This window comes from Hemicordylus capensis, chromosome 4 (genome assembly GCF_027244095.1).
Source record: "Hemicordylus capensis ecotype Gifberg chromosome 4, rHemCap1.1.pri, whole genome shotgun sequence".
Classification (NCBI taxonomy): Eukaryota; Metazoa; Chordata; class Lepidosauria; order Squamata; family Cordylidae; genus Hemicordylus; species Hemicordylus capensis.
The window spans coordinates 124,607,807-124,627,570 of NC_069660.1; the positions used below are offsets into that span (position 1 = coordinate 124,607,807).

The 19,764-nt window shown below is 48.9% G+C and overlaps 2 protein-coding genes across 3 annotated transcripts in view; both read left to right on the forward strand.

Moving 5' to 3' along the window:
• The first annotated feature begins 385 nt into the window (after positions 1–385).
• LOC128323159 (KH domain-containing protein 3-like) lies at positions 386–11,958 on the forward strand. Its single transcript, XM_053245881.1, has 4 exons — positions 386–547; positions 7,188–7,340; positions 7,376–8,448; positions 10,860–11,958. Exons 1-3 carry the CDS (start codon positions 386–388, stop codon positions 8,219–8,221), a joined length of 1,161 nt encoding a protein of 386 aa, XP_053101856.1. The 3' UTR covers positions 8,222–8,448; positions 10,860–11,958.
• A 6,250-nt stretch (positions 11,959–18,208) lies between these two features.
• Positions 18,209–19,764, forward strand: part of EPHX4 (epoxide hydrolase 4) — a 49,724-nt gene continuing 48,168 nt past the window's right edge. The window contains exon 1 of one of the 2 annotated variants that reach the window (XM_053248956.1): positions 18,209–19,007. In XM_053248956.1, the coding sequence (XP_053104931.1) occupies positions 18,762–19,007 (246 nt within the window). In that variant the 5' untranslated portion in view covers positions 18,209–18,761. The remainder of the gene's footprint in view (positions 19,008–19,764) is intronic. The other variant, XM_053248957.1, reaches the window with a different exon arrangement.

The following is a 19,764-nucleotide window of genomic DNA, read 5'->3' on the forward strand; positions in this document are numbered from 1 at the left end:
GGCAATTTACCTGCAATTTTGTCTCTGGGCCCACTCCAGCCTTGTTACGCCCCTGACTCTTGCTCTGACCTCCTGGTGCTGTAGAACAGATGGGACATTGTATTATAATTTTTAAAATGTTTATACTGTACTGCTTTTCAACTCGAGGTTTACAAAGTCGTTACAGCCAACCTTTTGTTATAAAATCATAGGGGCTCAGCAGGGGCATAACAAGGCTGGAGTGGGCCCAGAGACAAAATTTTAAAATGGGCCCCTCGCTGATACACACACACACTTCACATGTGACTTGCCTCTGGGGGGGGGCCTTGAGGCGTGGGGCCCCCCAGGCAGCCGCCTCCCCTTGCCTAATAGTACTTATGCCCCTGCCTCCACATATAGGGCAGAGATGGCCAACTATGGCTCTCCAGCTACGGTTGGACTACAGTTCCCATCAACCTCAGAAGTGCGCCTGGGGATGATGGGAGTTGTGGCCCAACAACAGGAGTGCCCCAGATTGGACATTACTCTAGCAGGGCGCAGTTTGGGGTCACTACCAAATGAGCCGATGGTAACAGCAACCAGTCCTCTACCAATGATCTTCATGTAAAAGAAGGCACTCTCTTAAATATCCTAGGTCCAAGCCGTTCAGGGCTTTATAGGTAATAACCAACCCTTTGAATTTTGTTGGAAATGAATTGGCAGCCAGTGTAGTTCTTGTAAAATAGGAGGGATGTAGTTTCTCTGTGTAGCCCCGGAGACCAGCCTGGCTGCTGCATTCCACACCACTGGCAGTTTCCAGACTATGTACAAAGGCAGCCGTACATAGAGTGCGCATTGCAGTAGTTAAGCCTGAATGCTACCCGGGCGCTTTCCAGACTAGCCGCTCAAAAGCAGCTAAATGCCTCGTTCAGGCAAATCGCAGTCAAAATGTAAAACCTGCATGGGGGGCAGTCTCGTGAAAACTAACAACCTGGAAAAATGACACCTTTTTTATGCTAGATAAATGACGCCATAGCACTAAATTGCAGTGATTAAATTCGAAGCAAGGCGTCCAGCATATGAATGGCACCCTGCAGTCAGCGTCTGGACTGTGATGTCACAACACAGGAAGTGTGGAAGCACACTTCAGATATACAGTAAGTCCTGATCCCGTTTTAGGGTCTAACCTGGAAAGCGCCCTGAATATGCACCACTGTTTTCAGGTCTATCTCCAGAAATGGACTTAGCTGCTTTATCAGCCAAAGCTGATAAAAAGCACTCGTGGGTGCTTTCCAGACTAAACCCTACAATGGGGTCAGGACGTATCTCAGAAGTGTGCTTCCACACTTCCTGCGTTGTGACACTGCAGTCCCTATGTGGACAGCAGGGTGCCGTTCACATTTCCAATGCCTTGTGAATTTAATCGCTGCGATATAGAGCTAGGACGTCATACATCCAGTATTTAAAAGTTCCTGGTTTGGGGGGTTGTTAGTTGCTGCGAGATTGCTCCCCCTGCTGTTTACGTTCCAAATGCAACTTGCCCGAAAGGAGGCATTTTGCTGCTGTTCTAGCAGCTAGTCCTGAAAGCAACCCGGCCATTGCCTCCATGTAAGATATCCACATTAGCAATCAGGGCCACATGCCCAGTGGTGAGGATGCATGATCTGGAGGTCCCTAATTTGATTCTCACTTCTGCTGTGAATTCTCTGGGTGCCTGTAGGCATATTTCCTCAGCAGGGGTGCAGTTGTAGTTGAACAAGGCACGGTGGTGGTGGGGATGTCCCTGGGCCCTGAGGGTGGTGGATTCCACTGGCTAGGTGACAACTCACTCTTCCCCCTCCCACATCCCCAACTCACTGGCATGCTGTTGTCTCCTGACTGAAGGACATCTTCAAAAAAGAGGGCTTCAATCCAGGAGGTATTTATATCGATAGTAGGCATATATGTTTGTTGGTTTTTTAAACTGGAGCCAGGGAAATGCACACATGCAAGTAGAAGTGAGAGAAAGGGGATGTCAAGAATATTTTGTTTCTCTTTCTCCTCAGTTATGGTTGTTGTTGTTGTTGTTGTTGTTAATATTATTAATTGTTATCATTATTATTTACATTTATATCCTGCTCTTCCTCCAAGGAGCCCAGAGCGGTGTACTACGTACTTGAGTTTCTCTTTCACAACAACCCTGTGAAGTAGGTTAGGCTGAGAGAGAAGTGACTGTCCCCGGGTCACCCAGCTAGTTTCATGGCTGAATGGGGATTTGAACTCAGGTCTCCCCGGTCCTAGTCCAGCACTCTAACCACTACACCACGCAGGCCCTTCCTCAGCCTTAGCCCAGGCCCGTCACAAACAGTCCTGTTATGCTATTAGAGTCCAAGTTGTAAGACTCTCCTTTTCTGCTGTGTACCCGGGTACAGGAAAATGTGAGTGTGCCAGGGAGCCCCCCTCCCCACTTCCTGTGGTGGTCCATGAGCCTTGGGACAGGTGGGGTGGTGGGAAAAGGAGCAGCGGACTTTAAAAATGGGGGACTTCCATTGCCAGCAACAGCAGAAGGGTGGTCTGGCACTTGAGCCTACATTCCATACTCTCGTCCAGACCTATGCTATGCCCTCCAGCTGGCCAATGGGCATGCACAGCCACACCCCTGGCTCTCCTTGAAGACAGAGACAAATGCCGAACCCAAGGAAAGCATCTGCCCATGATTTGGAATGCTGGCTGCCAGATTTTCCAGACCATGGAAAGAAACTCCCCCAGATATAGCAACGCATAAGCCTCTGCAGACAAATACTGGACTTGGGAAGAGCACACTATGGAGCAGGTTGGCATAGTGGGTGGGTGGGGGTAGCTGGTGGATGCCTGTACCCTTTGTACCTGGGTGCACTGTAGCCAGGGGCGTAACTAGGTTGGAGTGGGCCCTGAGACAAGATTCTTAAATGTCCCCCCCCCCGTCACCGCTTACCTCTCCTTCCTCTGGCCCGATGTCTCTGCTATCCCAACTATTTGCAAGGTATAGATAACACCTTGGGGAGAGCCTTTGAGGGGCTCCTCCAAGGGTGGACTCGCGGAGACAAACAACAAGGAAATAGTGCCAGAACAAGGAGGAGAATTTTTTTTAATAACTTCAAAAGGAAGATCGGGTGGGGGAGAGCCTCTGAGGCCCCCCCCCAAGGCTGGGGCCCCCGAGACAACGGCCTCCCCCTGCCTAATTGTAGTTACGCCCCTGACTGTAGCTGTGTACAGTAGCGACTGAAGAGGGCTCAAATCTTACACATGTAATCTGGTAAGTTACACCTTGGTCAATGGCTATCTATATCTATAACCCTAACCCCTGCTAACTGGGCAAAGAGGCACCTTTTAGCATGGATTTTCTTTATTTAGCAGGGGGAGAGTAACTGGCCCTATCCACCCCCAGCACAGTACCTCCAGTGACTGTTGCTGGTGTCTAGCGTATGTTTCTTTTTATATTGTGAGCCCTATGGGGACAGGGGTCCATCTTATTTGTTGGTTGTTTCTCTGTGTAAACCACCCTGAACCATTTTTTGGAGGGGCAGTATAGGAATTTGAATCAATCAATCAATCAATCAATCAATCAATCTGTTAACCGTGTAGGAAAGAAATCAGGAACAAATGAAAAATTGCCATTTGTCATATTTTTAGAAACTGGATGTTTACATTTTAGTGTTCATAACCTGCAAGATTCCCCTTTTTTAGCCTACGTTCCAGTAGGCTTATGTGCTCACCCAGCGCGTTCTCTCTCTCTCTCTCTCTCTCTCTCTCTCTCTCTCTCTCTCTCTCTCAACTTGGCAGTGCCTGGAACAATATAAAACAAATTGAGTTCAGTTGTAGGGACCCATAGGGGGACACCTCGCCAGCATAATTTGTGTTATCAACCACCCCAGTTCAAGATGGCGGATGCGTATATGTTTGGGGTGCAAGTGGGCTAACTTATGAACTGCTCCAGATGGTATAATGATAAATAAATACAATATTTTAAAATTTGTATTTTATACTTGTGGTTCTCAATGCTTTGGGGAAACTACCTGCTTTCTAAGCAAGCCTCACTGGTCTTTTTCAAACTCTTTGTTCTCTTTCTGACATCACCCTCTATGACATCACCTAACTGTCCTCTTAACTGTCAACTGCTCAGAGGTTTCTTGGGAGTCAGTTTCTGCTCTTTCTGAAGCAGTTTCTGGGATCTGGGAGAGTAGCTGCTTCCTCTCTTCTCTGCTTTCCTCTGACAGGGTTAGCAGAACGTTTATTCTCCAGCTGCAGTTAAAGGCTTCAAGGACCCCAACAGGCAACTCCTGGGCACTTTCAGCATCCTGCCAGGGGAGTCGTGCTCATCATGATGGAAGGGGCTTCTCTTCTGTGCTGTGGCCCACTTCATCAAGTGGTGAGTTTCAAGGGAGCCCTGCCCTCCCTCTATTCCCTTTGGAGGAGACTAAGGGGGTTTCTATAACATTTGCTTTATCTGCTAATAGCGGGACCCCTGTTAACCGGGCCTAGAGTTGCCTTTGAATGTTAAGACTCTTCTGTTGGGCACATGGAGACCAATTGTCTCTATTCAGTCCAGCACAGTCTCCCTTCCAGGGTCTCCCTTATGTCAAAATCAGCCCTGCTGACTGGGCAAAGAGGTACCTTTGTGGGTAGTTTTCAATTTCATATTTAGTGGTGGGGCAGGTTGGGGGGAAAGCAACTGTCCCTATTCAACACCTTGACTGTTGCTGGTGTCATGTGTGGGGGTGTAAAGTGTGCCGTCGAGTTGGTGTCTTTGTGGTTGTCTTTGGTGTTTATACAGGAGGTGTTTATCACTGCCATCCTCCGTGCAGTGTGAGATGATGCCTTTCAGCATCTTCCTATATCACTGCTGCCCAATCTAGGTGTTTCTCATAGTCTGGGGAATATACCAGTGGGGATTCGATCCGGCAACCTCTGGCTTGCTAGTCAAGTCATTTCCGCACTGCTCCATTAAGTGGCTACTGTGAGTACTTCTTGTGGCACGCAGTTTGGACCTCACCCCTGCCCACTGAGCAAAGCACCACTTTGTAAAGTGGTGACTCTCTTCTGTTTAGCAGGATGGGGAGCAACTGTCCCCTAATCAATTCAGCATAGCATCCTTCTGGGGCTATTGCTGGTCTCTCTGCTGTGCTGCTGCATAGATTGTGTCCCAATTTCCCTCTGGACAGGGAACTCTCTTCTCATTCCTTTGGCAATGTAAATCACATTGAGAATCCCTTTTGGTTGAAAATAGCCTCTCAACATTTGTAATATTTGTGGATCATGAGTGTGACTGGAAAGAGTTACAAAGTCACACAGTCCCTCCTCCCTGCTTGTGTGCCAGGCTGCACATCACCCATTCCCGGGAACTGTGAGTTAACTGCTTACACAACTGGATGTATCTGTTTTTTCCTTCTATCTATAGAAAAAGAGGCACCAAAACAGGACCATGAAAGATTTGGGGGACAAGTGGTGTTTCCTTTAATCAATCTGGTGTAAGGTCAAGATGCGTAAAGATAAAGCAGGATCCAGAAAGGAAAGAGCGGACTTTGAAAGAAGGTGTAGTAGTCTAGAAGAGAAGAGGTGCATCTGGGGAGGGGAGCGGGTACAAGAAAAAGAGACCCTAACTGGGTAACAGAAGGGAAAAGACATAGCTGGGTTGTGGGGTGGATGACAAGAGAAGAAAAGCCCACTGGGCAGGAACAGTCAGTGAGGGCTTGGGAGCAACCAAGCCAACGCAGATACTTGCTTAGGAGGGATCTTTACAGCTTCCTCAGAAGAACCACAAACAGCCATTTTCTCTGAGAAGAAGGGAGAACCTCTCCTTCCTCCTGCTGTAGCCTCCTGTCTTCCCTGATAGGTCAGAAAAGGTGCCAGATAAGATATTCTGTCTTCTGGTTGTTTGGGGGCTACATGACTCGGCGTCTTCTTCTTGACCAGGAGCTCCAGGCAGCACTTGGGCCGAGCAGAAACTGGCACTTAACAGCTAGTGGGGTGGGCAGTTGGGCACCCACCCATCCACCCAGAGACTAAAAGAAAAAGCTTGCAAAATAACATAAATAAATCCTGGAGACACCTGGGGAAAAGAGAGAGCCTGGCAGGTTGGGCAACCACAGCTTACAAAAACAAAAATTGCCCAAGCACACAGCAGCAGACAGCAAGGGGGTTGCCAAAGGGGAAGGTGGGGAGAACTCTCAGCATCCTTGTTATCAAAGGCACTGAGGGCTGTTACATGTCAGAAGGGGGGGGGGCACAAAGAATTTAAACCCACAGCAGCACCCAGTTAAACCCACTACCACTAGGGCTGCTGGTACAATTTTTAAAATAATAGTAAAATAAGCAGTTGGTAAGGAAAATAAAAAGAGAGCAAGCCAGACACGGGCACAGTCTCTCTGCCACCACTCTCTGCTCTGCTGCAGTCTTCCTCCTCTGATATCCTCTAAGAGTGTGGCTCTCTCTGTTGAGCAGCCCCTTAAATACACTTTGAAACTCCCTCCTTTGGGCTCCCCCTCCCTCCCCCCCTCCCCCCAGCCAGTGGGAGCACAGTGGCCCCTGACCACACTTGATTTTGTATGATGACAAGCCAACCAAGGAACAAGGAGATCACAAGCCAATTGGAAGGCAATGCCAGAAAACCAACAAGAAAGGGGAAAACACTAAAACAGCCCTCCAAAATGGCACCCACAATCGCTGCTCGAAACAGCAAACCCACTTGCCACAAAACTGGTTGGTTCTGGGTTGATCTCGAAGAAGACCCCTTTTTGTAGGGTGTTCTCTGGTGAGAATGAACTGCTTGAAATGCCCTGTTTCACAGCGAACCTTTTCCTGGGCGTTCTGCACATCCCTCGTTAAAACTAAACGTCATTAAGAAAATAAGTCATTTAAGTAGCAGGTCCACAGACGTAATGCTGAAAGTGGTGAGTGAGAGTCCTAGAAAGAGGGACAGTTTTCCCAGTGTCTAAGTACTGTAGACCTTTTCTGCTTCATCATTTCAGCTGATATGTTAAATTGTGTAAGTCTGTCCCTAATTGGTTGCTGTTTTGTTTTGTTTTTATTTGAGAAACTGCTTAGATTGTAATAATGGATAGTACCTAGATGTAATCAAAAGCTTCCTCTGTTTTGTCATTTTCCTACATGTATGCCAGAAGGACCAGGCTGCCCATATACTACTTCCCTGCCCTGAGGAAAATCCCACTATTCACTTCAAAATGAAATTTGACATGATTGAATAGCACTAGTTCAGAAATAAGAATAGTCTATATATTAACGTTGGTATTTCAGGAGATAATGATGAGAGGCTGGCATTTCAGGAGGTCCTCCCCACTTCTGCAGCCAGAACCAGGACAGTCCCACCCACCCCCTTCTGCAGCCGGACCAACTTCTGTCCTGACCTCCTTCTGCAGCCAGCCCCGGGACGGCCCCACACCCCCTTCTGCAGCCAGCCCCGGGACAGCCCCGCACCCCCCTTCTGCAGCCGGCCCCAGGACGAACCCACACTCCCCTTCTGCAGCCAGCCCCGGGACAGCCCCGCACCCCCCTTCTGCAGCCGGCCCCGGGACAGCCCCGCACCCCCCTTCTGCAGCCGGCCCCGGGACAGCCCCGCACCCCCCTTCTGCAGCCGGCCCCGGGACAGCCCCGCACCCCCCTTCTGCAGCCGGCCCCGGGACAGCCCCGCACCCCCCTTCTGCAGCCGGCCCCGGGACAGCCCCGCACCCCCCTTCTGCAGCCGGCCCCGGGACAGCCCCGCACCCCCCTTCTGCAGCCGGCCCCGGGACAGCCCCGCACCCCCCTTCTGCAGCCGGCCCCGGGGCTGTCCCGCACCCCCCTTCTGCAGCCGGCCCCGGGGCTGTCCCGCACCCCCCTTCTGCAGCCGGCCCCGGGACAGCCCCGCACCCCCCTTCTGCAGCCGGCCCCGGGACAGCCCCGCACCCCCCTTCTGCAGCCGGCCCCGGGGCTGTCCCGCACCCCCCTTCTGCAGCCGGCCCCGGGGCTGTCCCGCACCCCCCTTCTGCAGCCGGCCCCGGGGCTGTCCCGCACCCCCCTTCTGCAGCCGGAACCGGGGCTGTCCCGTACCCCTCTTCTCCAGCCAGAACTGGGGCTGTCCAGCACCCCCTTCTGCTTCTGGAACCGGGGCTGTCCCACATCCCCTTTCTGCAGCCAGCCCCAGGACAGCGCCACACCCCCACTTCTGCACACACACACACACACACACACACACAAGCACCGGCTCTGGGCCAGTCATGCCTCCTTCCTGCAACTGGCCACAGTTTAGTCCTGCCCCCCCCCCTGCCCTTGATTTCCCTCAGGGTAGGGATTAAATGGCTCGCCAAGAAACGAGGAGAACTCCTGTAGAAGTAACTACAGCCAGTGAATGCAAGGGAAATGCAGAATCCCCGGAGGATGGGCAGCTCTAGATGGAGCATCCCAAGAGTGGAAAATGCTGTTGAGATCAACGCTGTTTTACCCAAGGACTTGCCTCACGCCTGAACCATGGTTAAAGTCAGTATCAGTTACTGGTTTTGTAATTTTGTTTTTGAATTGCTCAGTTCCTTTCCCCGTTTCCCCCAATTTGGGTGCAAATTCATGGTGAACCCGATTTGGGGATGGATCCTAAGAAGTCTTGGATGTGCGTGTGTCTAGGGAACAAACTGGGGCTATGCAGAAGGGATTGGCTGCATCCCAGCTCTAATTCTGTGGAGGGCTGGAGAAGACAAGAGCGGGACCAAGCCAGGATGGATGGGGAGCTTGGGAGGGGAGAGTGCCAGTAGAGGTGGGGCAGCCCTACTGGACGCCATGGGACACTGGTGTGCTGCCCTCCACCGCTTCCATTTATATATAAGGTGGGGGGTCTTAAGTTGATGGCAAGCCTTTCATTTCATATATATTTAAAATGTTTCTATCTTTTATATTCAAACTGCGCTTTGTTAGGACACTCTGGGGTGGTGTGCAGCCCATCGGACCCCTTGCAGGGTGTGGCGCATTCTTGTAATTCATTTCAGTAGATCCCAGTTATTAATTCCAAAGTGGGACTCCCCCCAGTTTCTGGGAAGATAAAGCACCCCATTCAGTGCCAGTGCAAGCACCTTTCCACTGCCGGGCGCTTTCCAGATTACAGTTACAACAACCTCCGTAAAATGCTTCAGCTTGGGATCGAATTGACAACGTAATGAAAGGGTGTTGCTCAAGTCCACCAGCAGGGGCAGCAGTCTTTTCTAGTTTGCCCCAAACTCCCTAAAATGGAAAAATACTGCAATCTTTTTACCATGTTGCAGGACTGTAATAAAGCAATAAAATCCGAAAGAAGGCATTGGAAATGTGAATGACACCTCGCTGATAGCACAGAGACTGTGATGTCAATGCACGGGCAATACAAAAGCACGTTTTGCAGATCCGTAGTGGCACTGTGATAAGGGTTAATCTGGAAAGCGCCCAGGCTGACCTGTGCAACTAATTCCTGGCAGCTGAACAAGCTTGAGCCTGAGTGTTTTCTTATAGGAAGCACATGGCTCAATCTCTAAACAGAAATACTACTGGCCGGGCAAAAGAAGGGGAAAGGGGTGGTGAGGGAGGGGAAGGAAAAAAGGGGGGAACCTACTCGGCAAGAGAAGGGGGGAAGTGTCTTGTGGGCGGGGGGGAGGGTACAAGAAAAAGAGAACCTCACTGGGCAACAGGAGGGGAAAGGCTCGCTGGGCAGGAACAGTCAGAAGGGGCTGCAACCAAGCCCATGCAGACACTTGCTGAGAAGCAATCTGTACAGCTTCCCCAGAAGAACCACAGACAGCCATTTTCTCTGAGAAGAAGGGAGCTTGCTTCAACCCCTCCTTCCTCCTACTGCAGCCTCCTGTCTTCCCCGATTGGCCAGGGAAGATTGGAAGCCATCTTCTGATTGTTTGGGGGAGTCTGACCAGGAGCTCCAGGCGGCACTTGGGCGGAGCAGACACTGGCACTCAACAGCTGGGGGCAGGGCAGGTGGGCATCCCCCCTACCCCAAATGTCAAGCTATCCTGTCTACCCAAGCATTGCCCACCTCCCAGAGGAAAAATGTCAAAGTCAATCAATCAAATACAGGCTGTGGCAATCAGCCTGGTAGTTGTTTCTCCTGGGGTGAGGGGGTGGGCAATGCTTAGGGGAGTACCGAAACAATCAGACAGGATAGCTTGACTGGCACCTCTTCTGGCCAGCCATGGAAGAGAAGCAGCTACAGCCGCAGGGAGAAGGGGCTAAGCAAGTTCCCTTCTCTTCAGAGAAAATGGCACTTTCGCTCTCTTCTGGTTAAACTATAGGTTTCCCTTCCTAACAAGAGCGTTAGTTTGCGGGGGGGAAGGGGGACACACAGCCTCCATGCCCTTACTCAGCAGCCCCCAGTAAGCACAGCAGACAGCCAAAGACAGGAGAAAAGCCACAGAGGATCCAAGGTGCTAGTGGTGGCCCACCTGAGACTCTCCAGCTGTTTTTGGACTACAATTCTCATCATCCATAGCTGCTGGTGGAGGGACTACAGCTCCCATCACCCCATCATAAGAAATGGGAGCCGGGGATGATAGAAGCAGTAGTCCAATCATCTCCAGCCACCACGTATTGTGGTAGGAGGTTATTGGAACTGTAGTTCCTACAACAGCAGCGGGGGTGATGGGAGTTGTAGTCCAAAGACAGCTAGAGAGCCTCGGGTTGGCCACCACTGCAATAATTAATATAGTCCGCTGGTGCGGAACCCCATGTGTTTATGAAGAAAACCCAACACATTTTGGGCAGCAGCTCTTTGGCAGGGGACTGGATAAAGTCATCAACATGAAATCAAGGTACAGTAGTTGAAACTGAGGGTCATTGAGAAAATGACATTTAAGTCATAGCAGATCCGCCAATCTGAAGCTCACACTTGTTATCTTTGCCTTCTCTCTCCATCCTACCAGCAAAGGAGCACTTCCCGGAATCCCACTTGGCATTGTTATCGAGGTAAGTGCAGAGGGCGACCTCAGCCAGGTCAGTACACATCAACACTGACAAATCTCCCCTCGTGGGTGAAGGGAATTGTGGGCAGGAAGAGGTTGAGGAGATCAAGCCCGCACCAGATTCCCATTCCCTTTCTGGCTAGGTTCCCCAAAGCCTCAAGTCAATTCCAGGTGTTGGGAGGAGACCAAAGGATCCTTCTGTGTGGAAGGGAGGATACTTCTCCATTCAGAGGAGTTTTGCCTTCACCTCTGAGGCAAAAACCACCCCCTTAACAGGAAGGCATGGTTGCACCGCAATGCTTCACCCCAGGAGTGGAGGCCACACCTTAGTTTACAGAACTCCTTTCAAACTAGTTTCTATAGTTGTGGCCAGAGTTTGCAACTCTTCTCTCTGCCCCATCTCTTGATTCGGAGCCTGGGTGCAAGACCACATCTTCTCCTAGCGCTGCATGCAGTGTGGGGTGCTGGTTTTTTGCATCCATTCCCGACAGGGTATAAGAAACAAGCCTGGGAAACACAGTGGACCATGCTGTGACAGCATCCTTGGTAGGGATGTTCCTGAATCGGCACATCTGAACCAGGCGAATCGTTTCGGTACCTCTCTAATGAGGCGCCAGAATGATGTGAGCACATCCCTTATCCTCGGTCCATAGGGCCATCCAGAGGGATGAGGACATGCTAATGAAAGCAGTCCCCAACCTCTGCTGGCTTTCTGCAGGAACACCTTGGCATCCGCTCACCCCACCGGGTAACAGTGTGGGATTAGCTGGCCGCCTTTTGGGGCCGAGTAGGAATTTTCCCCATCCACCCAGATTGGCCTGGAGGTGGCTGGTTTTTTGCCTACTCTACACTGTTGCACTGGTAGGGGTTTTTGATCTGGCCCATGTTAGGAGCGGTGCCTTTAAATAGAGTAGCCCCTTGGTCACCAGCACCATGATGGTAGGTCAGAGGAGGGGATACGGTGCTGCACCCAAGGGGTGGCAGCTCCACTGTGGCTTGGCTACATTGCAGCTCTCTGTTGAAACTAGGTTAATAAAGTTATCGCCCTAGTTTTAATCCATTTCCTGTGTCGTGTCATTTATTTGGGGGTATGGGTGCAAAGGAACCTCATGTCAGACCTCTTGCAAGATGTTCTCAAGTGGGCCTGAGCAGGATCTCTAGAGCCACAAAGATAAGCTTTGCAAAGAGGCAGGATCCATGAGAAGCAGGATTGCTCATTCTGCCCTAGCAGCACTCTGGGAGCCAGCCCTACCCTCCAAATCCTCCAAAGGAGAGGCTGGTTCATACACTCACACAATTCAGTGGCAAAGCTCTGCATCCAGGCTGCAGGTTGAAGATGGGATTTTAAAATAATAATTTTAAGGGAACTTTCTGGGTGTGGAAACCTAGCATTTTGGGGAGAAGGATCCAACACAGGTGTGCAGACAGAGGGAAAGCTTGACGAGCAACGCAGTCATTTTGTGAGTAGATATGGGTTGTTAAGTTTGGTGGTGAGGGGACAGTAAATTGTGGGGGGAACTCCTCAATTGGCTGGGGTGATGTGAACCCTTGGTTCAATGTAATCATTTCCCTAAATTGTTATCTTCCTCTGTGTGGTGACCTTTCGTGGGGAGGATCACGCAAATCACACACATGCAGCTTGAAGTGACACAGTCTTCTAAAACGTAACTGCCTGGTTTTGCTGAATGTTTAAGTGGGCAAATATTATCAGAAGACTGTGAGCACTGCAGAAAGAAAGAATCTGGTGATTACTAATAGGAGCCAGCATGAATGTGTCAAGAACAAGTCATGCCAGAGTAATCTCCCCTCCTTTTTCAACCGAGTTCCTAGTTTAGTAGAGCATGGAGATGCTGCAGCCATTGTTGTGTGTCTTGATTTCTTCTACAAAGCCTTTGACACAGCCCCCACAATATCCTTTTTTTTATTTTTGTGGAGGATATGGCCCAAACCTCCATTTTGTTGTAGGTGTGCTTGTTCTTCATTTTGATATGTTCAAAATGGCGGCCTGACCCCCATCTCGTGTTAGAGTTCCTTATACAAAAGGTTGAGCACACTTGGCCTTTTATCCATCTCAGGTTTGTTTTTTGTGTCTGGAGGTCATTATGTTCCATCTGGTTTGTATTTGCCATGAATTGCTAATCCAGATAACCAGAAAAGGACAGAGTAGAGCCAGGAGTTTAGCAAGAAGGAAACACAGGATAGCTTCCCAAATAGGTCAAATGATGGTAAGAGGGAAAGCACATGCCAACACCTGGTGAGGGACCTGGCGTATAGGGGTCTGCATACCCATGCCAGAAGCCTCCGAGCCAAGATGCGTGAGCTAGAGTACTTGGTTACTAATGAAAACATAGATATAGTGGGTGTAACAGAAACCTGGTGGAGTGGTGAGAACCAGTGGGACACAATTATTCCTGGATATAAACTCTATAGAAGGGTCAGGGAGGGGAGGGTTGGGGGAGGAGTGGCACCGTATATCAAAGAAGGGATAGATTCCAATAAGCTGGAAAACCTAGGTGGACCAGAGTCCTCCACAGAATCATTATGGCTAACATTACAAGGACTGAAAGGAAATGTGTTACTAGGGACGTGCTAACGCCCTCTGGCTCAAAGCGCTGAGAGTGACCTGGAGTTGGACAAACAAGAGAGGTGTCAAAGAGAGACAGGGCAGTAATAATGGGTGACTTCAACTACCCACACATAGACTGGGTAAATTCACATACAGGTAATGACAGAGTGTCCAGATTTCTAGATGTGCTAAATGACTGTGCCTTAGAACAGTTAGTCACGGAACCAACCAGAGAGATGGTGACTTTGAATTTAATCCCGTGTGGTGCTCAGGATCTGGTGCGAGATGTCAGAATTGCAGAACCATTGGGTAGCAGTGACCATAGTGTGATCCAATTCAGCATGTATGTGAGTGGAGAATTGTCAAGGAAGTCCAACACTGATGTGTTGGACTTCAGAAGAGGAAACTTCTCAAAAATGAGGGGAATGGTAAAAAGAAAGTTGAAAGGGAAAGTCAGGTGGGTCAAATCACTCCAGAAGGCATGGAACTAATTTAAAACCACAGTACTAGAAGCACAGTTGGAATGTATACCAAGAAGGAGGAAAGGTACCACCAAGTCCAGGAGGATGCCAGCATGGCTAACAAGTCCAGAAAGCTTTAAAAGGGAAGAAGACTTCCTTCAGAAAATGGAAGTCTTGCCCAAATGAAGAAAACAGGAAGGAACATAAACTCTGGCAAAAGAAATGCAAGGACACAGTAAGTGGTGCAAAGAGAGAGTTTGAGGAGCATATAGCTAGAAGTGTCAAGGGGAATAACAAAAACTTATTTAAATATATCAGAAGTAGAAAACCTGCCAGGGAGGCGGTTGGGCCCTCCGATGATGAGGGTGTGAAAGGGATTAGTCAGGAGGATAAGGAGATTGCAGAGAAGCTGAATGAGTTCTTTGCATCTGTCTTCACGGCACTGACCATATACCCTCTCCAGAATTGAGTTTTTCAGGTTTAGTGGCTGAGGAACTGGGTGAATTTGATGTGACAAGGGGAGGATGTTCTAAACATTCTTAAAAAGCTAAAAATTAACAAATAGTCAGGGCCAGATGGCATCCACCCAAGAGTTCTGAAGGAACTCAAATGTGAAATTGCCAATCTCCTAGCAAAAATATATAACTTATCCCTACAATCAGGCTCTGTAGAAGAGGAATGGAAAGTAGCCAAAGTGACTCCAATTTTCAAGAAGGGATCCAGGGAGAATCCAGGAAATTACTGGCCGATCAGCTTAACTTCAGTTCTGAGTAAATTATTGGAAAACATACTTAAGGACAAAATGGTTAAGCATAAAGAAGCACAGGCCTTGTTGAAGGAGAACCAGCATGGCTTCTGCAAGGGAAAGTCTTGCTTCACTAGCCTTTTTGAGTTCTCTGAGAGAGTCAACAGGCATGTGGATAAAAGGTGATCTCATTGACACAGTATACTTAGACTTCCAAAAAGCTTTTGATAAAGTTCCCCATCAAAGGCTCTTGAGTAAACTTAGCAGTCATGGAATAAGGAGACAGGTTCATGTGTGGATCGGTAACTGGTTGAAGGACAGGAAACAGAGCACAGGAATAAATAAATGGACAGTTTTCACACTGGAGGTAGGTAGGAAGTGGGGTCCCCCAGCGATCAATACTGGGACCAGTGCTCTTTAAATTGTTCATAAACGATCTAGATGTTGGGATGACCAGTGAAGTGGCCAAATTTCCAGATGACACTAAACTATTTAGGATAGTGAAATCCACAACAGATCGTGAGGAACTCCAAAAAGATCTCTCCAAACTGGGTGAGTGGGCGACAAAGTGGCAAATTCAGTTCAATGCTGGCAAGTGTAAAGAGATGCACATTGGGGCAAAAACCCACCAACGGGATCTGAGCTGTTGGTGACTGACCAGGAGAGAGATCTTGGGGTTGTGGTGGACAGCTCATTGAAAGTGTCATCTCAGTGCGTGGCAGCTGTGAAAAAAGCTAATTCCATGCTAGAAGTCATTAGGAAGGGGATTGAAAAGAAAACTTCTAATATTATAATGCCCTTATACAAATCTATGGTGCGGCCACATCTTGAGTACTGTGTACAGCTTTGGTCACCATATCTTAAGAAGGATACTGTAGAACTGGAAAAGGTGCAGAAGAGGGAAACCAAAATGATCAGGGGCCAGGAGCACTTTCCTTATGAGGCAAGGCTACAGCATCTGGGGCTCTTCACCTTGGAAAAGAGGCGACTAAGGAGATACGTGATCTAAGTGTATAAAATTATGCATGGAGTGGAGAGGGTAGATAGAGAGAAATTGTTCTCCCTCTCTCACAACACTAGAACCAGGGTAGCCATGACCATCATGTGATCCAATTCAACATATATGTGAGTGAAGAATTGTCAAGGAAGTCCAACACCCATGAAACTGAAGGTTGGGAAATTTAGGACAGACAAGCGGAAGTACGTTTTCACACAGTGCATAATTAATCTATGGAATCCTTGCTATGGGATGTGGTGATAGCCAGAAGCTGTGATGGCTTTAAAAAAGGGCTTAGACAGATTCATGGAGGACAGGCTACATCATATATGAGTTCTACATCATATACAAGCTGTATACAAAAGATTTAAAATAGCACCTGAATTTTTAAGGAAAACTGCAGCCTAAACCACAGAAGTCTTATATTGAATTGGTACCCAGTTATTGCATTTGTTGAAGAAGAGTAGACACCCTGGATAAAATGGCTGAATTAATTGTGAATGCTCAATTTGATTCTCAGCAACACCAAGAGTGTAAATAAAAATAAAATCTTTGGCACCAGAAACAGTAAAAATAAAAATAAGATTTGGCACCAGAAACAGAGAGCAACTTAGCTGATCAATTGGTGCTTAATAGGGAAGAATCGTCTTTTAGATATGGCAAATCTGAGGTAAACAGGAAGTCAAACTGCTCTGGTTCAACAGAAAAACTAGTAAATAAATAGGAAAAATCCTTTTACCAATGAAAGGTTTGGGGTTCAGAAACCTTTTCTAAGGACAAAAGACAGTGATACAAAATGCTTCAAATGTGGGGAAAGGGGGCATATGAAAGCTGATTGTTATTTTAGAAAATCTGTTCATGAAATGAAGCCTGAACCACAAACAGAGATACCTCACTAAATTAGAGAGTGGTGTTCACAAGTGCAGGGTCATCAGTATTACTGTGAGGAGGTAAAATATCATCTAAGAGAACCTATATTGGTGGGTCAGCAAACCATTTTAGAAATGATTGATACAGGCACTACTAAGGACACATTTGACTTCCTGCAAACAAATTCACTTTATTTTCTTTTTAAAAAGAATTCTTCTGCCAAATTTGTTTCACTTCTGGAAACACATATAGGATTGTAACCGGTATTGTTGTGTTTACTGGTTCAATCAGTATATCTTTTCTTCCACATCAACCTGCCCATATCCTGAGATCAACTTCATAGGCTTTCCGCAAAGTGCCCCCATTATCTGAGGTAGGGCAGGTGGTGACAGGAGAGAGGATCTTCTTAGCTGAATTCCACCTATGGAATTCCCTTCCCAGGGAGACTTACCTGGTGTGCATCTTATTATTCTTTTTGTGCCAGGCAAATACATGTTATTCTCCCCGATTTTTAAAATTTGAACTGCAGTTTTAATTGTTTTTTGGACATTTGTATTTTAAAATTGTAATTGCATTGCTCTGTTATTCCACAACCACCCCTTTGTAAATGACCTGGAAATTTGACTGCTTAAAAATCCCTTTAAATCCCTTTTTGTAGCTTAAAAATCCCTTTAAATAAAAGCATACATAAATACAATTTGCTATTGTGTTCTGCTTTGTGTGAATAGAATTCACAGAATTCTAGTATGCCTTGGACAAGAGGTGTTGGTTGCAGCAATCAAGTGGATGAATCAAGTGGATGTGAATCTGTCCTACAAGTAACATAAAGAAAAAGAAACATGATGCTGCTGAACATAAGCAGTCTTAGGTCATGAATTAAAACAATTAGTATCCTAACAACAAAATATAATGGGGCTATTCTCACGATCAGGCAAAATCGGGCTAGGGCTCAGTCTAGTGGACTTAATGCTATTACTTACTCATTTCCCTCAAGTTCCTTGGGGTAGCATACAACAGACATCTTTCTGTCTCCCTACCCCTTGTCCTAACAACCCTATGGGGTTGGCTAATGTAAGTCACCCTGTGCCTTCATGCCTGATGTGGGATCTGAACTTGGTTCTCCCTAGTCCAACACTCTAACCACTACACTACACATTGGTTCTTGGTTCCATTTGTGGACTGAAATCTATAATGGCCCTTTCCAGACCTGTAACCAGAGAGTGCTGGGCTAGGGTGGGCCTGTCTGCCTAAATTTCTGTCCCAATTGGGTTTTTTAAACACTTTTTCTATAACTGAATGTTGCTTGCACTGATGGAAGTTAGAAAAGCTCCTCCATACTTTTTTTGATGCCCCCCATAACTTAGTCTGGCTACAGGCTTGAGCCCCTTTCACACAGGCAAGCTATTGCTCAATTTTGTGGCCATCAGTTGAGCAGGGTGTGCCTATGTGTGCGCCAGTTATGAGTGTATGCTCGGTGGCAAACCTGGATTCGCCCTTGCTTTCAGTTGCAGCGCCAGAAACAAAATTGAGGGGGGCACAGAAGGGGCAGAGTGGGTGAGCGAGCAGATTTCTGAAACGGAAAGGGCGGGGGGGGGCGGCAACTACTTTTCAGAGGGGCGTTTATATCCCCTTGTCCGCGGGAGCCACTCTTTTCCACCCGCCACGCTGCCCAGCCAACCTTGTCTGCATTCTGTATGAATCGACCTTAATACTGCAAGAGAGCGAAAGGCGGGTCAGAGGGGGGAAGAAGCTGCCAGAATCTGCACACTGGATTAGGCGCAGCCAGTGGGGGGGAAAGCGAGCGGGGCACAGAGTGCATTTATGGGTGGGTAGGTGAGCTGTGTCCTACATCTTAGATGTCTGAAACAGAAGCGAGGGGGCTGCCCATCATCCATGGCCCCGCGCAGCCAGCTTGCCTGCAATGGCTCAGTGTGCACGCCGCGCCGGCGGCTCCTGGCTGGCCTGAACAGCTCCCCGGTGGCTGCTGGGCTGCCTCCCCCGTGCTGCGGCCGCCTGTGCTTGCCGCTTCTTCCCTCCAGCTCTGGTGTTCTTCTGTGTGTGCGCGCGCGCCTCCATTCACGCGGTGGCGGCGGCGGCTGCGACGATGTTGTTGATTTCTGCCTCCGCGCTGCCCTCCTGCCGGCAGAGCCCATCTCGCCGTCGCTGAGGGGGGAGGAAGAAGGCTCGGGAAGCGGAGCAGCTGCCGCGCCGCCCTTGCTGTTGGATGGCGAGAGCCCCGGCTTCTCCCCGGCTGTGCATCCCCGACAGGCTCATGGTGCCAATCCGCTCTCTGGTCTTCTGGGCTCTGGTGTACAGCTACTGCGGGCTGTGCGCCTGCCTGGAGGTGCTGAAACTTTTGTGGAGCCTCGGGACGAGGCCGGGCAAGACCTTCCAGTGGCTGATCCGGGAGAACCCGCCAGGCTGCCTCAACGACCCCTCCTTGGGGACGCACTGCTACGTCAGAATCAAGGTAACGCTTTCTGGAGGGGCGACGACCCCGAACGAACATGTGGCGTGACTGGGCAGGGAGGCGGCGGAGGGAGGGGAGCCTGTCTTCGGCTGTCAGCGTGCGGAGGGGCAATGGTGCTTTTTCTGTAAAACGCGGACAGGCAGAAGGCGGTGGGGGCCTGCCGCACGGCCTGCCTTGTTTGTTTGTTTTCCTCCCCCTCCATTTCTACGACCCCCTCCACAGCCTTTCTTGCCTCCCTTCTTGGCTGCTGTTTGGCTGCTGCTGAAAAGAAAACAACGCAGAATGTAGGTTACAAACAGCCAATGAAAGGAGAGGGGTCATGGGTTTCTCCACTCATGCGAATTGATGTGTGCGCACGACTCTCTATTCTGTGTGCACCACTGATATTGGGGGAGGTCTCGAAGAGGGTGGGCTGGGAGCTGCCGCCGCCGCCGCCGCCAGTGGCTGGCAGCATATCGGAGTCTGTGGGTTCTCTGCTCTGTATTGGGTGGCGTTTTGTTTGGCTTGGATTTGACCTCACGGTTAAATGTTGGTGTGCTGAAACCACAGAGTCTTATCAGGGTGACCCCTGAGGAATCGAGTACACGGCAAATATCATTAGTGGTCTGACATTCTAGCCTTTAAACATACCTAGAGAAGATAACCATTAGGACGACTAATATATGCACACTCCAGGCAATGCATTTAAAGGGAGTTGAGGTGATTTACAAATAAACTCAACCATTGGTTGAGTTCATTTAAAACAAAAAAAGTCTTA